Genomic DNA, 19,769 nt, shown 5'->3' on the forward strand with positions numbered 1-19,769 from the left:
CTTTGTGAAGCTAATTGATCTACACCCCTTCTTGTTCCTCCTCATACATTCTGCTTTCGAGAGCTTTTCTGGCAACACGTCAGATCTTAGATTTTTTTTATGTATTAATGTGGTGTATTCCATTATATATTTACATATAATCTCATGATTTGTTTCATTTATCCTATCCCTTGTACTCCTACATCCTTGCTTTATACTGCTCGAGTGCAAAAGATGAAAATGAAACAAAAAGAGCACGCTGGGTAAAAACAGAAAGTAAAACATGGCAAGGAAACAAAACAAAAAGGTGGCCAGCGATAAATAAAAAGTGAAACAAGATGAAACAAAAGTCAACCGCAGACAAATATGAATTCGGCCCTGAGGAAATACGAGGAGAGAAAGGAAAAAGTGTACAAGCAGAGAAGTGAGAGAATACGCAGAGGAGAGAGAGCACATGAGGGTAAGAGAAGAAAAGAAACAGTGATAAATCATAAGAAATGGCTGTTCTTAGCAGTGTGTGATCACACTATACACACACCTTTATTAATACTGCCTTTTAACCATTACTCTTATTAACGTCTGTTATTTTCTGTTACTTTTAAATAAAGACATCTTTATCTCCAGTCATCTGTACAGAGCATGGGAGCACCATCTTCTCTCATGATGATGACTGACAGATGCATCAGGGGCATTTGGACAGCTGGTATTTCATTACAAACTGAAAGGTAGCTCAGTGTTTAAATGTTAGGTCAGAATGCTGCAAATTAAAATCCCTGCACTGAGAAAAAAGCTGCCACTGCTGGGCCCTTGTGCAAGGCCCTTAACCTTCAACTGCTCAGTTGTAAAAGCAGATAAATATAAATAGCTCTGGATAAGGGTTACTGCCTTTAATGTAAACCTAAACAAACCGAAGGCTTATGTCCATTTCACTGTGGCATGCAGCAATCCAAATCTCAGGACTTGGTATCTTTAGGCATTTACTTCTGTCTTTGTTAAACCGGAACAATGGATATAAACAAACCTAAATAAATAAATAAATAAATAAATAAATAAATCTATCTATCTATCTATCATCTATTTTCAGAAAACTGATCAGCATTTTTGTCTGTTTTGCAGAATTCATCTGTAGCAACTGGACAAATATTTGCAGACTGCCGCATGATTAGGAAACCTAAATGACTGCAATTAAATATCAGATTTTAAATATTGTCAAGTGACTGTGTTTCCTGATCAGTTGAAAATGTGAGATTTGGGCAGCTGACCTTCCAGTGCTATCGAGAGGACCGAGTTTTCCACCAGCCAGTCGAGGAGCCGGTCCGTGTCGATGGCGTTCTTCACCGTCTTTGACACCGTGCTCTCCTCTATCAGCTTGGTGACCTGGAATAGAACAGGGCCGTCAGCCAGACTGTGTTGAACCAAACCAGTATTCCATAAAACACTGCGTTCTCAGATAGGTTTCAATTTTCGACACAGTTTTCTGTCGCAACTCAAAGTGAGGCAATGCATGAGTCATAAATCAACTGCATAGGTGGACAAATCACTAACACAGGCTCCAGGGACAAGTCCAAGCTGTCCGTTATTTATTCACAGTTGCCCGAGAGAATTAAGACAGCTCATAGCTAAAATGTTAACCAAAGACTTTTTCTTTCTTTTTGTGAAGGACAGAAATGTGAAGTTTTTTCACTAGAGACAATAGAAAAAAAAAATTACAGCTACATAAAGCTGCTTCCTGGCAGGGATCCTGATTTATTTTCCTTACACTGTTTTACTGTTGCTTTTTAGTCTTTTTAGTCAGGTTAGAACACTAGAGCATCGTAATTAAATAATTACCATACTTCCTGTAGTAATCTGTAGTCATACAGGTTGTGCGTTTAGTCATGGTATACTGTATGACTGGACGGTTTCTTGCTGTTACCTTCTTTAGTAGCAAAATGTAGATTAAAATGCATTCCCTTCTATTAGCATTGACCTGTTTCTTTTGATCCTTTTTAACTTTATCATACATGACAGCTTTCACACCTACAGAAGAAAATGACTTTGCTGACTAGAGAAGAATGTATTTTTGGCTAAGCAGCACTGCACAGCACCAAGCTACACTATTTGGACTACTTTTTGGCCCAGCATGCAGCCTTTTCTCTCTCTCCCCTTTTCTTTTTCAGCTAAAACACATTTCTTGGAAAAGCCACTCACAAAATATCTTTCTAAAAAAAGTGAACAATTTAGAAATATATACACATACATATACACACACACACACACACATATACATACACACACATACACCTACACACTTTTGGATGGAAGATGTCATGCCTGTTTTTAAATAGTCCAATACATTGTATATTTCCTTTACAAAACGCACACTGCTGCATAGTAAGCCTTTGGTCAGTGCTTATTGAGTGATCAGACACAATGTTCCACATTTAAACCCGATCTGTGACTGCTGTGACCTGGAGAAAGCTCTGTGCTTCATTTCAATTCAGGAATGCAGCACTAGTGGAGGCAACGACTAAGAACAAAGAATAACAGGAGAAAAATGGTCTGCTAGAGGAAGAAGCCAGAAGGGACCTCTTTAAGGGAATTCATCTTGGCACTGAAGTGAGGAGTCTTGAGCATCCGTAAGAGGATGTCCAACCTCAGGTCATCCACCACGTTGACCAGCTCCCGCTGAAACCTCATGCACAGGAGCTTAATGGCGGACAGGAGATCTGGAATGCTCACTAACCTCTAAATAAAAGCATAAACAAAGGATTATTTTAGGATTATTTAGAGCAAAGAAGCAGTGCTGTATTGGTGTCTAAATGAACTCTACCTTGTCCTTCAAATCTTTCTCTTCAAGATTCTGCACGTACGTGATCATCTTGTGGATAACTGGGTCGAGCATTGGCTGCAACATACACACACCATAGATAAGTGGCAGCTGGGTCAAAATGCCACTGTATGTAATCCTTGGGGGGGAATTTTTAGGAATGCTGACTTTCTGAAGATATAAGAACAAATAGTGATCTTCAGAAAGTCAGCATTCCCAAAAATTCAATTCTGTCAAAATTCTAATTAGCTGTTGAATGACCAGAAGAGTAAAAATACAATATGTTGTTATCTGAAAGATATAAACCTGATGGTCTTTTGATATGCTTCCCTTTTCTCAATGTTAATAATAATAATAATAATACATTTTATTTAAAGGCGCCTTTCAGGGTACTCAAGGACACCGTACAGTTGAGTGGCGATGATAAAATCAATACAACAAACAACAATTATTGACATTAAATAGTTTAAAATTGATCGGAGAAAGCTAATTTAAACAAGTGAGTTTTAAGACATGATTTAAAAGTAGTCAGACAGTCACATGGTATATAGACATAGTGCTTACTGCCAAATTTAGATTCTACAGAGCTATTTTTAAAGTAAAAAAAGGGGGAACTACAACAATTAGAGGCTATTAGAGGGAAGTGATTTTAAGGAAGGAATTCACCAGTGACAAGGAAATTCAATGCTTAACATGAACGTAACAAAACAGGTCCAAATTCCATTTTTAGGCATCTGGGTTTGATGATAAATAATCAAAATGAAACCTAGTAAATTTCTGCAATGCAAACTGCAATTGGTGTGTATGATGCGCACACAGAACCATTTCTATTTTAAAGATTATATAGTAATGTTTAGGATGAGGGAAAACACACATCTGTTCTATTGAACGCACCGAAACAAATGTGACGTCTATAACCACTCAAAACAAGCTGTAGACTGTACACTGAATGACTGGTATGCAAAAAAAAAAAAAAAAAAAACCTACATTAGAGCCTACAGCATACTTTGAGTATGGAAGCCTCACAGCTTTCTTTAGCTACATAATTATTAAGATCGTCAATGATCTCTAATGAGCGCTTGTTACTTTTACTACTAAAAGTACATCTCTGATTCTTCTATAAAATACAATAACGCAAACATTTCATGCTGCACATGCCTAATTAAAATTTTGGTTAAACCATACATAACTAAAAACAAGTGTAGATGATGCTTGTGGTTTCTGGTGAGTAAAGAACTGTAAGAAATGGGAGGTGAAAGTGTAGGGAAACAGGCATGGAGACACTGACCTGGACCAGACTGGAGTTCAGGTATTCTGCACACACGCCAAGCGGCTGCACCAGTGCAGACACGCACTGGAGAGGAAGGGAGAGAAAACAATTACACTATTACCTTACAAAACATCCACGGAGTGGCAGGAAAGTTAGCGTGATGTGACGGCGTGATGAAAGCACACACCAAAGTGATAAAAGAATGCCAATATTATTCAATTAAAGAATGCCAAGCTTTTGTATCCATCCTTTCCAGTTACAACATTGTAAAATGTCTGAAAAACGTTTAGTTCCTGTTACTACTTATGTTATAACAACTATGAACAGTTGTTCCCTTGTGAAACACCTTGTGACAAGTGTCAGTGAGCAGAGATGCATTCTCAGAAAGACACACACTCTTTCATGCTGAATGCAGCAGATACGCAAAGCTAGGATGAATCACTCCTCTGTTCTGGATTAAATGATTTCTCTTCCGTTTGCAGAGTGGAACTGAATGAAAACCAGCACAGGGGAGGAGATGAGGGAGCTTCCCTCTCCTGTTCTCTCTTCTCCTCAGGCTCTCTGTCAGGACTGCAGTGTCTAGAGCGCCTGGCACCTCTGGCTTGAAGCCAACAGTTACAAGCGGCTACAGCAGGTCAGGTGTAGCAGTGGAAAACATCCCCCCTCCCTAAAGCTGCCTCCTACATCCTGTTCCTGTGTCATTTATTCACATGCAAATCCTAAATCAAAGCATCTTTTCCCTGTCAGAGTTCTATCTCCCAACCCTGGAGCTCGGCACATGCTAATGCGGGCCTGCAAAAAGCCAGCGGGAGGAACCTGAAACAAGGCGGCTTTAGATGCTACGGACAAGGGGAGGCATTTACGCTGAAGCACAGTGGGGGTGACTCTAGCCTGGTGAAATCACTGTGCAGCTCGGTAGAAGTGGGTTGCTCTCGTTTCTACACACACCTGTCATACCGCCTTAGGAATTGGCTAAAGTGAAAATCTCTTTTACACTGTCTCATAATGCGCTGACGATTAACCCGGCAGCGTACAGTACACAAACTTCAAAATTTCTCTTCCCCTTTCTCTCCTTTCTATGCTGAAATGTGATGTACATGATACATGTGTGTGTGTGTGTGTGTGTGTGTGTGTGTGTGTGTGTGTGTGAGCGCATGTGTCAGTGTCAGTATGTGTGCGTGAGGATGGCTTTGATTCACTTTTTCATTTTCTAGCCAGATTCATCTATGTTTGGGTACGTTTTAAGACACACAGTCACATTTCCTCTTATTACACTTCTTCTTCCTCAGCCTCTTTAGCTTCAGCTTCTAGAGTTGAGCCTTAAGCATAAGGATACTTTCACACCTATCATTCCATTTGCTTTAAAGCAAAATGAATCATTTTAGTAAAACGTAACACAACTGTTGTCTAGCAGGTGTGTTGGGCTAGAAACATAAAAGGCTAAATGTAATCTACACAAAAGCATCCCCATACACAGGTACAAGTCAAGTGTAAAAGAAAGCGCACACTACTTTAATTCTAGGCTTTTCATTTATCTGGCCTGTATAACAACTGTGTGGGCCTCAGCAACTTCTATAAACAAAACAAGCTCAGTTGGCATATGAACATATGTTGTCTTTTATTCCGCACAAGGTAACCAAATATTCTGAAAACACAATATAACACAGTTGTTATTGCCCTCATAACTAAACACAGAAGTGAGGGAGGGCATACTTTCTTTTTCTTATGACTGTATACGGCTGTCTTACCCCAATCTCCATCTCCTCTTGATTTAACTTGCTCTGAATGGCAGTGAAGCCACCCATCTCTCCAAACTGCAGCAGGGATGAGAAAATGGGAGGTGGATTAGATGAATTTCAGAGGGAGAGGGAAAAAAAACCAAAAAACATATGTATGTATATGTGTGTGTGTGTATATACAGTATATATTTTATATATATATATATATATATATATATATATATATATATATATATGTATGTGTAATATATATACACACACACACACACATATTGTTGAAATTAGGGTCAGAGCAAAGGCGTAACTCTGACACAGCAACCCAGCAGCAGAGATCCCTGCGTCAGAGCTTAAACCCCTGACCTGCTCATCCGAAACCCAGGGCCTTAACCACTAAGCCTTAAACATACATGTACTACTTTTCACTTGGGTGCAATGCTGTATGCTGCAGGTCTAAAACTGAACATGAGGCTTATTTCTCTCATTCTGCTCATGTTCCTGATGGGGTAGTATCATTCATTTGGCTTGTCAAACTGAAAAAGTTTAAGCTTTAACAACGGTTATGTCACACTGCAGAAAACCAAGCAAAGTTGAACTTGAATAAAAGAGCAAAGAGCTAATTAAATTCAGTTATGATCAAAATGTTTAGGAGATGAGATGGTTACCCGATTCACGAGGTCCACTAGCCATCCATGAGGCTCCTGTACAGACACAGAAAGAACAAATCAATTGTTTTTCGAGCAATATAATTGTGCGTGGTCTTTGTTAACTGTAATAACATGCATATGACATTAGCAACTAAACCAACATACAAGTAAGAACAGGCTGTAAGTTCACTTACACCAACAAATAAAGGCAAATAAAAAAAATTTAAAAAATGTAGCTCAATAAGGGTTTTTTTCTTTATAGTATTGAGGAAGAACCACCTTTCTTCAGCTATCTGGAAGAGCTTCTACCGCTGTATCATAGTTTGGTAAGGAAATTGCTTCATGGACCATAAAGCACTACAGAGGGTGTTGAAAACACCCAGCGCATTACTGAGACCATCGAGGACGTCTAGACAAAGTGACATCTGCATAAAGCTCGCAGCATTGTTAAGGACACCTCTCACCCAGCCCATAAACTGTTTACCCTCATATCCTCTGCAAAGAGATTCAGGTGCCTACAGTCCAAGACCTGCAGGCTAAAGAACAGCTTTTACCCCACAGCAGTCTATTTACTGAACTCTTCAACTCACTAACTCCAACTCAAAGCAGAGATTCTCTGTATATTCACATATATATTCATCTATTCTGAGCAATTCTGTCACACACTCACACTCACACACACACAGACACAGACACACACACACAGACACAGACACACAGACACACACACACAGACACACACACACAGACACACACACACAGACACACACACACAGACACACACACACACACACACACACACACACACACACACACACACACACACACACACACACACACACACACACTCCTGACTACAGGAAACCAGTTTGTTTGACCTTTAACAGGACAGATTTATCACCTGAGCAACAAACAAAAGCAAACAAGCGTATACAGATTTGAAAGCTCAGCTGATATGAGTGGGATAAAGAGAAGTAGATCACCTTCTGGTAACTGGAGCTGGGAGAGACGGCAAACATGCTGTCTTCCCCAAACACCTCATCCCAGTTCCTCTGGCTCACCTTCATACGGTTCTTAAAGTGGTACTCATTATCAGGGTTAAAAGCCTGCAAAGCAAAACCAAAGGAAACAGACAGAGGTGCATAGGAAGTCCTGTTATATTATAAGGTGATACTTATTAATGAGCTCTGTGGCAATGTTATGAATGCTACTTAGTGCCAGATGTAGACCCCAGAATTGATTGATACAGCTTCGGTTCAACTTATAAATATCACGTGTCTGATATCTATAATAGATATTAAATGGAAACCTTTTTAATTTTTCTTTGAACTGATTTCATGTTAAAAGTTTGTAAAGAATAATTAAATTGTTAAAATTTGATTTTGATGTGAAATCAAAACAGATGATTCCCCATGTGCATCATGTGAGTCTTCCTTAAACTGTTCCCACAAGGTTCATAACTGAACAACACTCACCATAGTGAGGACTCCCATAAGGCCGATGGGAATGGGGTCCTGTTTGACCCGCTCTGCCACTAGATCAACTAGCAGCATCAGCATGTTGTAGATGCCCTCATGAATTTCTGTGCCCCACTTATGAACCGCACTTGACATTAACAACTAGAGAGGAAAAAATAAGCTTTAGAGAGTAAGGGAAAGAGTGGCAGAGCAAAATGAAAGCTGAAGACTTGTAACATATTGACCAGACCTTTTTAAAGGCCTCGGGCATGCATCTGTCCATGAACCTCTTACAGTTCTCATCCGCATCAGCAAGGCCTGCAGACACACAGAAAGAGTTTAAGAGTTTAAATCTAAAAGTTTAGATCGGACGTTGCTTCCTCTTACACACCCTCACTCCACCCCAGGTTATCCTACCCATTCTGGCGAGGCTGGTGGAGGCAATGAGACACTTCCCGAGTGACTCCTCTCGCTTGTATGGAATTGACCAGTGGTCAGTAAACACCCTGCTCTCCAGCTCATACAGATTGGTGGTGGGAAACTCCATATTGCCTCCTGAACAGTTCCCATTCTCATCATTAGCCCTCTGAGAACAGAAACACATACACAAACATTATATTCAAGTCATACTGTATAAGCCCAAATGTATAAATAAGGGGGGAAAAAATCATCGTGTTTTTACACTGCAGTCACATATTGGTGTCTTTTTTCTTTCTGCTGATAAACCTGCAACACGAATAACAGACATGTACCGTGACAAATAGACTATGAAGTATTCATGATCCAAAATAAAACCTCCCATACGGTTTAGAATTCAAAATTCGAAGAAATACAAAATGCAGACTGGAGAGACCAGTTTACTCTGCTGTTAATCAGCAAACTGCCTTTACAGCTGATGGCACCAAATTCTAAAAAAGGGACTCATTCACGAGCTAGTGAACATAGCCATAAACACTTAGTTATGAAATGCCAGTGGAAATTCATAACTATTCCTGGAAAAACAGGTAATGATATTTGTATAACCGCAAACCTCAGAAAGCATAATATATATGGTACTGTGCAAAAGTTTTACGCAGGTGTGAAAAAATACTGTAAACAAAAAAATGGAAGTGTTTTGTTCATTTTCATAAATGAACAAAATGCAGTGAATGAACAAAAGAGAAATCTAAATCAAAATCAATATTTGCTGTGACCTCCCTTTGTCTTCAAAACAGCAGCAATTCTTCTAGGTACCGAACACTTGCACACAGTTTTTGAAGGAACTCGGCTGGTAGGTTGTTCCAGACATCTTGGAGAACTAACCACAGATCTTCTGTGTATGTCGGCTTTCTCACATCCTTCTGTCTCTTCATGTGATCCCAGACACACTCCATGATGTTGAGATCAGGGCTCTGTGGGGGTCGTGCCATCACTTCATGCTGGTTTGAAGGCAAAAGGTAGTAACACCAAATATTGATGTGATTTAGATTTTTCTTTTGTTTGCTCACTTTGCATTTTGTAACTTGACAGAAATAAACACTCGTTATTTATATTTCTGAAAGCATTCTTTGTTTACAGCACTTTTTCACACCTGCCTAAAACGTTTGCACAGTACTGTATGTATATATACACACACACACACACGTGCATTTCTCTGAAATTTGAACCCTTTTGATCATTAGTGCAATGCCTTAACCACTAAGCTATATTACTTAATATTTAGTCATGTTTGACAAATAACAAATTTCACCAAGTTAAAAAAAAGCAATAAGGCTGTTATGCAAATTCAGTGGCTGAGTGCACATGGTCACATATATGTCTGTAAAGCACAGTTAAAAATAAATGTCCGGGTTAAAAGTCTCTCAAATTAGAATCACAGTTTTTAACCATGTGACCACGAGCAAGGAAGGATCAGTTTTACCTGTGGTTAAATTTAACAGCAAAAAAATAAATAAAAAAGGGAAACATTACAAATGCTCTTTAGATACAGCTGTGTGACAAGCTTTAGTGTGTCTAAACCAACCTGAAACACATTCACAAAATATAAACTAGGTGGAACACCAGTGACTCGTCACCTTCAGGTGTGGCTGGTTTTATGAAAGAAAAAGGTGACGTTAAAGCTCATGACATTGACCGAAATGCCTCCTCCACGAACTAGTCTAGTCCTTCTGGTTATTCAGTTTTATGCGTCAAACAACTTCCCCATATTTTTAACAGAAAAAAAAATGCTTTAATCTTCCTGTAACCTTGACACCAATCAGTTCATCTGCTGGTTACAGCTGATAAGGCCACAGAAATCAAATGAGAATCTCAGACAGCCCTAACAACAATCACTTCAACATCTAGTTATGGAGACATAACGTGTGCTTATAGACCTGGTATGTGTTATAAACATACAGTATAATAAAATACATTTACAAATGCTTATCAACTTGAGGTTAATGTTTTTAATTACAGCTACCATTTTTATGGATACTGCCTTCACTGTTCTCTAGTCTCATAGAATCCCTGGCTTGATTCCGGGCTCAGGTTTCTCACTGTGCAGAATTTTGCATCTTCTTTCAGTGTCCTTGTGGGTTTCCTCCTGATCCACCAGTTTTGTCCAACTGCTGCTCAGTAAACTGGATACACTAGATTGTGTGTGACAGAGTGTGTGTACATGCTGTCCTGAAGGCATTCACAATGTATTTCCACATCGTTCAGCTGTGGGGGTAGAAGTAGCTTAGTGGTTAAGATGCTTGATTGGGAAAGGAGTAAGCTCAAATCCCAGCATTGCCATTCTACCACTGCTGGAGCCTTAAGCCACAACCCTCAGTTGTATAAACATATAGAAGTAAACATAAATGTTGCATCGGGTGTTCCGGGGACCGTGACCCTGATATGGATAAAGACAGTCCTGAAGATGAATAAGTAACTGCGCTCTAGATTTGGCCATTCTGAGCATTCAGTGTATTTGTCAGATCATTAAGCATGACTGTTCAATTTCTTTTTCTACAGAGATGACTATTTAAATTCCAGCTCACACTGTTGGAAAAAGCAGCATTCATTTACATGTTTAAGTCCTTAAAATGATCATGACTTATGGTCTATATTTGTCCCTTGTTAATTATGCATTAACTCAAGCGTGTGGGAAGGTGGAACATTTGTCTCAACATTACTCTCTCAGGAGATCAAACTGTGAGCTGTTGGACTGCTAATATAAGATAATACTCTGTGCTCTGGTCTGTCCTGTAGGTTCACAATCTCAGTAGACAAACAGACAATATGAGGATGAGGCTCATCCTAATACCCACAACCTCTCTGAACTGAAAGGCAGGTTTCCAAAGGTTTCCATCTCAGAACAAGTCAAAAAACAACTCTTGTTTTTTCAACAATAAACGCCAGAACAACTCCATTCACAACTGCAGCAACTATAACCAGCACAACAACAACTAAAGCTACAAGTACAACCACAACAACAAAAAACACCAAATGCAGCTACAACCGCCGCAACAAAATGCTTAACTTTGTTTACCTATTACAGAATGGGACAAGGCAATGTTAGCTTGAAAATAAACAGCCTTGAGCACTTAACTAAGCATTGGGAAAATAAAATTGCACAACCTATCAACCTGCTTCCAGAAGCTTAAAAAACTGCTTAGTCAGTTTCTGCGATGAGCACATATCACAGTTCTGCAACATGATATTGCTGACATTCTGCAGAACAAACAGCAGTTAACTGATCCGGCCTTATAGCTGGCGTGCGCTTGAGAGGACTAACAAATCGTGTGGTTGTGGCTTCCCAGCTGCCAGGATGTCACATGCTACAGCATACACACTGGCTGGTCCTTGCTGCATGGTGATGCCTCCTGCTCTCTGACATGCTGCACCGCATAAGTATTTACCTCTTGAAGTAACCCACATGTTGTAATGTTACAACCTTCCATTTAAATGGACTTAACTGGGATTAGATCTCATAAATCAAAACTAAATAAGTCCATTTCAGTTCAGTGTACAGTAAAACGTGAGAAAGTTCGAGTGTGTGAATACTTATGAAAGGCATTCATGGTCTCTGAACCTCTTTACTTGTTTCTTTTTCCCCATTTAGGCCTCAAGTCAAGTTTTCTGTGGTATGAAAATGAACATCACACAACGGCTGTTGTTTCACGAGCTGGAACTAATGATTTCTGCATCGTGAATAGCTTCTGGAAATCTTTCTCTTCCTGGATTACCTTCAAAAATCAACCTGCCATATAATCATGCACATGCATCACAAAGGGAAGAACTGTACTTATACAGCAAAATAGAAAAAAAATATAAGAGCTAGTATTTCTTTGTCATATGTTATAACATGATTTTGTTATGATGACGTTATTTTTGCAAACCATAAAGTAAATTTGATGCTCTGTAGGGAACAAGACCTATTAAAGTACTGATAAAATGGTAAATTAATGCTGTATAATTTGCATTAATTAACAGCATCATTTTATTCAACTATTTTAAAATGTTCAAATATCCTTCATCTTTGGTACGATGCGGCAGTCACACCATCATTTCATATATCCAAAAGGCAAAACCTGAGCCTCTTTGATTATTGTTCTGAGACAGTGGCTAGAGATGTAAACCTTTTAGACCACAAACTTAGGAACTAAAGGATACTCTGTCTTCTCAACTCTGATTTCTAACTCAGGAACTTAGCCTGACGTCAAAACAATATGGCGACTCACAGCATCGGTTGTAAAGAAGGTAGCCCTTGTTACTCTGTATATACTCACTCACTCTCTCACTCACTCTTCTACCGCTTATCCGAACTACCTCGGGTCACGGGGAGCCTGTGCCTATCTCAGGCGTCGTCGGGCATCAAGGCAGGATACACCCTGGACGGAGTGCCAACCCATCGCAGGGCACACACACACACACACACACTCTCATTCTCTGTATATACTAAAATATTTAATTTTAATAAATCAGCATAACGCCATTACTTGCTTGTAAAAACTGACAATACAGTTTTCTCCTTAGAGGTAGAAACTACCTATTATTTTCTGTTCATACACAATAGAGTAATCTGCTCAGGTGCTGTATTATTTGATTATTTTTTTGTGTCATTATGATGTGCATATTTGTGCTGTGTGTATTGCGGTAAGGAAATCTTGGTCTGTTGCTGTGTAACAGAGCATGGTCTGGGGAATTGTATTGCTCCATGCACTATTTATAGCCCCAAGACTCAAGACGTGTGACGTGCGACACGCAAAACCTGGCACACACAAACATGACATTGCTAAATACACAGACACCTAGATGAACTAGATATGCTGTGAGAAATCCCATAGATTTGTATATATAAATGAGCGCTGAATTTTTATCACATTGTCCAACAGCTGTCTGATTTACACCATGAGGCGGCGGCATTTTCCTGCATATTGGGTCGCCAGTCTCAGGACTATAAAATCCAGTGTGGAACAGAAGGACAATTACGTCTCACCAGCATGTTTACAAAATCAAAAAATAAATAAATAAATAAATAAAATAAAATAATGCTCAGTAATGTTTTACTCAAAACAAGGGATAAAATGCAAAGCGTGAGGTTGAACAACAACTCTTCAACTGTATTTATGTATATGTATAGGTATAGAAAGAAACAGAAGTGGTATATATATATATACATATACACACACATACATACACATAATAGGCTATTATATATAATATACATATACATACACTGGAGATCAAAATTAGAGAACAATTTATAAACAATTCTGAAATAATGTCATCTTCACTGCTCAACAGTTGAAGGTTGAAGGAGTTTTGTCCTGTCTATACCATGCTACCAGAACACCTTTTCCACAAAATAACTAAGGCATTTCAAAAAAAAATTATTTTGCAGAAAACACACTGATCAAAATTAGAGAACAACAATGACTGTAGCATGGAAAAAGATTACAACAAAATTTTCTGAAGGTTACAACAGTCAGCAATTAGTAGGAAGTGTACAGGCCTCTGCTCTGAATGACTTCAGCACATCTGCGGCCACAGGACAGCACTAGTCTCTCAAACTGCTCTGGTGTGATTTAGGTCCACTCTTCTTCCAGTCTCCTCCACAGTTCGGTGACTGTAGTGGGTTTCTTGGCCATAACTTTGTCGCCAAGGATTTTCCAGAGGTTCTCTATTGGGTTGAGATCAGGACTCTGGGCAGGCCATGTCATTATTTCAATGTTTTCAGTTTCAAGGAACTGCTTTACCCGTTTTGCTGTGTGACATGGAGCGTTGTCCTGCATGAACACTGCGGGCAGATTGGGTGATGAACGCAGGGAAGGAACCATATGTTGTTGAAGAAGGTTCTGATAAACATTTGCATTCACTCTGCCATGTAGCTGTATAAGAGGCCCAACTCCTGCTGCAGAAAACATGCCCCAAACCATGACACTTCCTCCTCCACTTTTCACTGACTTCTTTACACACTTTGGGTTCAGTCTTTCTCCAGTTTGTCGCCGAACATAATGTTTCCCTTCGGACCCAAATAAATTAAACTTACTTTCATCACTGAAGTGAACTTTGGACCAGTTCTCTGTCCAGACAACATGCTCCTCAGCAAAGCTTAGTCTAGCCTTTTGCTTCTTTCTGCTAATGAGAGGTTTGGTGACTGCAGAGTGGGCTTTCAGTCCAAATGCTTTTAAACGTTGAGACACTGTATGACGAGACAGATCCTTACCCTGTTCAGCGCTGAACTGGTGAGCAATTCCAGCTGCAGTGTGGAAATGATTTCCCATTGAGATCCTCCGCAGTATCCTGTCCTCTCTTGTATTTGTCTTCCGTGGACGACCAGCCTTCTTGGGGGACTTTAATGAGTTTGTGATGTTGTAAAGATTCAATATTCTTGAATCACAGATTTGGAACGACCAACTTGTCTTGCTATGGCTGATAGGGTCATCCCTTTGGCCTTCATCTGGACAGCCTGCTGCCGGAGGCTTTCAGTCACTTTAGAACGGCCCACCATCTTGCAGAGTCAGTGAAACTGGAAGTTAGGCTGCTAGTTAAATAGGGGTTGACAGATAATCAAGGAAATTAGCACCAGTTGCCAGATTAACACCAATAACTGGGATGTATCTGAAAGTGTTCTCTAATTTTGATCAATGTGTTTTCTGCAAAATAATGTTTTTTGTTGAAATGCCTTAGTTATTTTGTGGAAAAGGTGTTCTAGTAGCATGGTATAGACAGGACAAAAACTCATTCAACTGTTGAGCAGTGAAGATGACATTATTTCAGAATTGTTCAATTGTTTATAAATTGACGTCGCTGTCGTGCGGAAACCTTGTATGTCCAAATTTGGTCAATTTCATATTTTTTTCACATATCGATGCTATTGGTCAGTCCCCACGTGGGTCTGTTATTTGAAGTTGTTAACCAATCTAAAGTCTTGAAAATAGCTTGAGCACAAATCTCATAACTCCATTGGACACTTCAACTGTCCACCTCTTCCTCACTCTGCGGGAGAGATTCGCGGCATATTTCTCCTTAATAAGAGTCGCAACGAATCAACACGTCTTCTGAGGTAAATGTCTTCAAAACACTGGGCTCAAAGAAAAAAAAATCTTGACTCCCGCTAGTTCTGGTGCTCGTCTGAGGACAGGAATTTAGCGCAAGACAATCCACTGCAACGCGGACTAAACCCTGTGCACTGCAGATAAGGTACAGCGTTTTTTTAATTTCCTGAAAAATAACGGTTTTGGAGATATGAGGATTCCGCCTGACAGCGACGATATGTATATAATATATAATATAATATAATACATACACACATATATATATATACACACACACACACACACACACACACACATCAAGCAGCCTATGACACTTAAATTGCAAAATGTTTTTGGTGGTCTCATGTAGTTACAGCTCATGTTCACAAAGCAGTTTCTAACCACATGATTGTTTACATCCATAATTTACCAATGGAGATCAATTCTTAATTAAATTTTAAAAAATGAAAGAAAGCAAACTCTTTCGTCCTGCTTGGGGACTCGGTCCGAGTTCAGCAAGTGACAAAAAATCAACATTGTTTACAAATGGTAAACAGAGTTACAATGCACTGTACATACATCTCCTCTAGACCAATCAACATACAGACATACATGGAGACTATACAGTTTGCTGATTTAAAGAGGAAAGTGTACATCGCTCGATACAGACAGCTGGCTAGCTTTTGCTAACAAAAGCTGAACATGGGGGTGAAAAAAGAAGACTAATCACAAATGGATTGTATATAATTGATAAAGATTTGATCATAGCATTGAGTAATTACAGTATGGCTGCTGGTGTTCCCTTCCTTGTAATCCAACAAATCCCTGTGTCTGAACAGGAACACTGACGCCACATTCACACATCCAGTGACTCACAGTGACCGAAGATCATCCGGCGACATGAGCGTCATATGTCATCACTATCAATTGTGAGTGAAAACAGTAGAGTGCATGTGACAAAAAGCACAAAATGCTTATAAACTGCAGATAATCACTGCTGAATTTCATACACAAACACCAAATCTCCCTCCAAAATGTTTCAGTTTAGCTGCAAGGAAACTAATTTGTTGTTAAGTAGAATGCTAGCTGTGCAGCCTACTAATCATTGTTACTCTGGCATAGTACAGTGACCGGAGACTTGCAGTGATAAAATCACTGTGAATGTAGCTTAGGAGTGACTAAAACTCCCAAGTCATGATGATGCAATGCCAAAATCTACTAGTGCAGACTGGGAGTCTGAATACAAGTGCTGCCTGTGCGAAAGGTCGTGCATCGCAAATCTTTGAAACTGAACTGAAGACAAGCTGATGTTGGAAAAGTGAGGTTAGTCCTAAAACATGATAAGGCGGTTAAAGTAATGACTGGGAGATGTGATCCAACTAAACCAACAGCATGTGAGAAACGATTTGTTTTCCTTTAACAGCACAAACTTCTGTTCTACTTCTCTCATACCACAGCAGTCTGACAATAAATACTTATTACTAAATCATAAATGATTCACACAGTGTCCTTTTTATCCATTTATAACTAGGTTTAATATTGTAAACAAGTTACTGCCTGAAGCTGCATTACTAAACTCTTGCTCGTTTGTCAGCCTCTGTCTTATAAATAAGACCCAACTGATTGCCATGTTACAGAGAAACTGCAACGTGTTCCATCCTGAACAAAAGCTTTATCTAATTTAACAGAAACCTTTCATTTGGATTAAAAACACCACTAAAGTCAGCACTGCCGATTAGAAATCCAATCGACACTTACGGACCAATCAGAATCGAGAATTCCACATATAACCATGTGCTATAACCATGTACATAACTAATTACTACAAATGACACTTCCTGCCAAATCGTGTTAGATTTGTAAGATTTAGTAAATACAAGCAAAAGCCAGAGCAAATCTCACGCTACATCCCAATTTGCTGACTCTCCACAACTAAATAGTATCCGAGATCAATATCAGAGTCGCTAAATCGTACCATAATAAAAAGTGTATCCGGAACTTCTACTGTTTCCAGAATATGCTGTGAAAACATGGCACATTTTAAATAGGTTTTTCTTCTACTTCCTTTTTACATGAAACGTGGAAAAATAAATCAAGGAAATAGTAAATTAGAGTATAAATTATATAAGGAAACAGCGAATGAAGAAAAGTTGGAAAGTCAGTCTGTAAATAACTTGGAGAGTTGTGTATATTCTCCTGCATTAAGTTTAAGTCCTTCCTGTTGTGGCACCAAATTCCCCCATTGAGGATTAACAAAACATATTATATTATAATAATATATAATATTTATATAATAAAATATATTAGATATTTAGTTAAAGGGAAACTAACAGCTTCACATTGCTGCTGAACAAACAACCAGGTAAACACATTTAACTGGAACGACGTGATAACACTTCCGGAGACAAAAAGAGAAAGAAACGAGGCGGTTACATGGTTGGATTTTAATCAGATTTAAATGTTTGTTTGTTTATTTTAACTCATTGACCCTGTCCCATATTTCCACCTATATACACAAAGCTCTGCCACCAAGAGCAGTTTTAATCTCATGTGTAATGGATTGGAACTGAGACAATCAGCAAGTTGACAAATTAAACAATCATAATTGATATTTTTAACAAACATCCATAATTTAGTTTAAGGACCCTTTCACGAAAAGGCTTTTGATGGTTTTCAGCTCTTGTAAAATCCCACTTTTCACTGTTACTATGGTGATTTTGTGTTTGTAAATGTGGCTAGATATCATTCATATGTGCAGTCAGAGGAAAACAAGGCTCTTACATCTACGACAACATAAGATCAGGAAAAAGAAGAAAGTGACAACATGTTTCCTGACGGCTTTCTATCACATTTTAGATTCTAATAAACAGCAAGAGCGCCAATTAGCATCTGGGCAAATTCGGCCCTCGGACAGCTAACATGCTAACAACAGCTAGCATTACTTTCAATCGCACTCAGACGTGCAATGGCTCGGAAACAAACTCACTGCTCTACTGACATGCAACTTGTCGTTATAGTCATTTATAAGTATATCACAAAGCATTAGTTATGCGTCTTAAAATGACTCGAATTACAGACACACATCCCGGACCGGAAGAAAGGTTTCTGAATTGTAAAAATTTCAGATTTTTTTTTTTTATTATTATTATAATTGTTTTCAGCAACATAATACACTTAACCCCAGACAATGGCTTAAACTACTATTTAAAATATATCTATAATTTCTCCATAAAATGACCACATTATTTGAGCTAGTAAGAACTGAACATTGCACCTTTTACCATTAGCTAAATATTAGCCTTGGCGGTATTAAAGAGCAAAATCCCTCCCCTTAGAAACGCTTACAATTTACTACTAAATGTTAAAAACATATATAAAAAAACGTTTTAATGGTTGTTTTTTTTTAATACCACACCGTCTAAACATTCTCACTGCTATTTAATTGTTTCCCACACGCGAGGTCCAGGATTTTAGCCAGTTAGCTCGAACATCTCTGCACTTTTCCCTCCAGCTTTTGACAGCAAGGCTGAAGAGTCTCTATACGTGTTTGTTAGCTTAGCAATGCTAACTAACTTAACTGTGTCCATAGAAATGACAGGCGCTGTGCAGGTTAGCAGCTTTCGGTTTTTACCTCGCTTTCGACAACATCATGGTAAGCGGGAGGAGGGTCGAAGCCGCCGCCGCCACCGCTGCTGCTGCCGGTCCTCACGCTGGTGTCGCGGTCTCCGCTGGGCCCCGACCCCGGGCTGGGGCCGCTCTCCATCGGCTCATAGCCAAAGCCGAGTCCGGGGCTCTCGTTGGTCAGGAAAGCCACGGCCTCGTTGATGTCGTTCTTAGCCAGACGCAGGGCTTTCCGAATGGCGACGGGATCCGGAAAGCCCATGCACAAGAGCGTCGTCATGTGCTGTTCTTCCTCGGTCTCCATGACTCAGGTGTCTCGACTCTACAGGCTTCAGTTAAGGAGGCGAACAGCGGCACAGGATTATGGCTGTGCACGCCGCCATGTTTACAGTCCGCGCTGCCCTGTCACGGCCGATACGCATCGTCACGGGTGGAGAGAGTGAGGAACTGGCGGAGACGGGCTGTGTCCCAATCCGCACACTACAGCCCTACATGCTCAACGTCATAATGAAACCACCGTTTGATTTTTCGTAAAACAAAGTAAACTCGCAGCTGATTTTAGGCACAATGCATGCTAAAAATTTATACTCCCACAATACATATTTATGCTCAATAAATGTAGTGCTTTTTCATTTTTTCATTTTACAATTTCAATAATATATATATATATATATATATATATATATATATATATTTATTTATTTATATATATATATATATATAATGTGTGTGTAAATACATCTAAAAATGTGAAATATATGTTGTG

The 19,769-nt window shown here is 39.3% G+C and overlaps 1 protein-coding gene and 1 long non-coding RNA gene across 3 annotated transcripts in view; one reads left to right on the top strand and one right to left on the bottom strand.

Moving 5' to 3' along the window:
* Positions 1-19,447, bottom strand: part of usp24 (ubiquitin specific peptidase 24) — a 54,182-nt gene extending 34,735 nt beyond the window's left edge. For both annotated transcript variants that reach the window (XM_060866661.1, XM_060866660.1), the window contains exons 1-11: positions 19,014-19,447; positions 8,316-8,484; positions 8,149-8,216; positions 7,917-8,060; positions 7,425-7,547; positions 6,460-6,495; positions 5,807-5,872; positions 4,077-4,142; positions 2,792-2,866; positions 2,548-2,706; positions 1,242-1,356 (exon numbers count right to left, since the gene is read on the bottom strand). In XM_060866661.1, coding sequence (XP_060722644.1) covers positions 1,242-1,356; positions 2,548-2,706; positions 2,792-2,866; positions 4,077-4,142; positions 5,807-5,872; positions 6,460-6,495; positions 7,425-7,547; positions 7,917-8,060; positions 8,149-8,216; positions 8,316-8,484; positions 19,014-19,307 — 1,315 coding nt within the window. In that variant the 5' untranslated portion in view covers positions 19,308-19,447. The remainder of the gene's footprint in view (positions 1-1,241; positions 1,357-2,547; positions 2,707-2,791; positions 2,867-4,076; positions 4,143-5,806; positions 5,873-6,459; positions 6,496-7,424; positions 7,548-7,916; positions 8,061-8,148; positions 8,217-8,315; positions 8,485-19,013) is intronic.
* LOC132843381 (uncharacterized) lies at positions 339-1,937 on the top strand. The gene is made up of 3 exons (XR_009648110.1): positions 339-439; positions 588-704; positions 1,096-1,937. It is a non-coding gene; the product is annotated as an uncharacterized LOC132843381 (long non-coding RNA).
* Positions 19,448-19,769: the final 322 nt, after the last annotated feature.

The sequence above is a fragment of the Tachysurus vachellii genome, chromosome 3 (assembly GCF_030014155.1).
Source record: "Tachysurus vachellii isolate PV-2020 chromosome 3, HZAU_Pvac_v1, whole genome shotgun sequence".
NCBI classification, from domain to species: domain Eukaryota; kingdom Metazoa; phylum Chordata; class Actinopteri; order Siluriformes; family Bagridae; genus Tachysurus; species Tachysurus vachellii.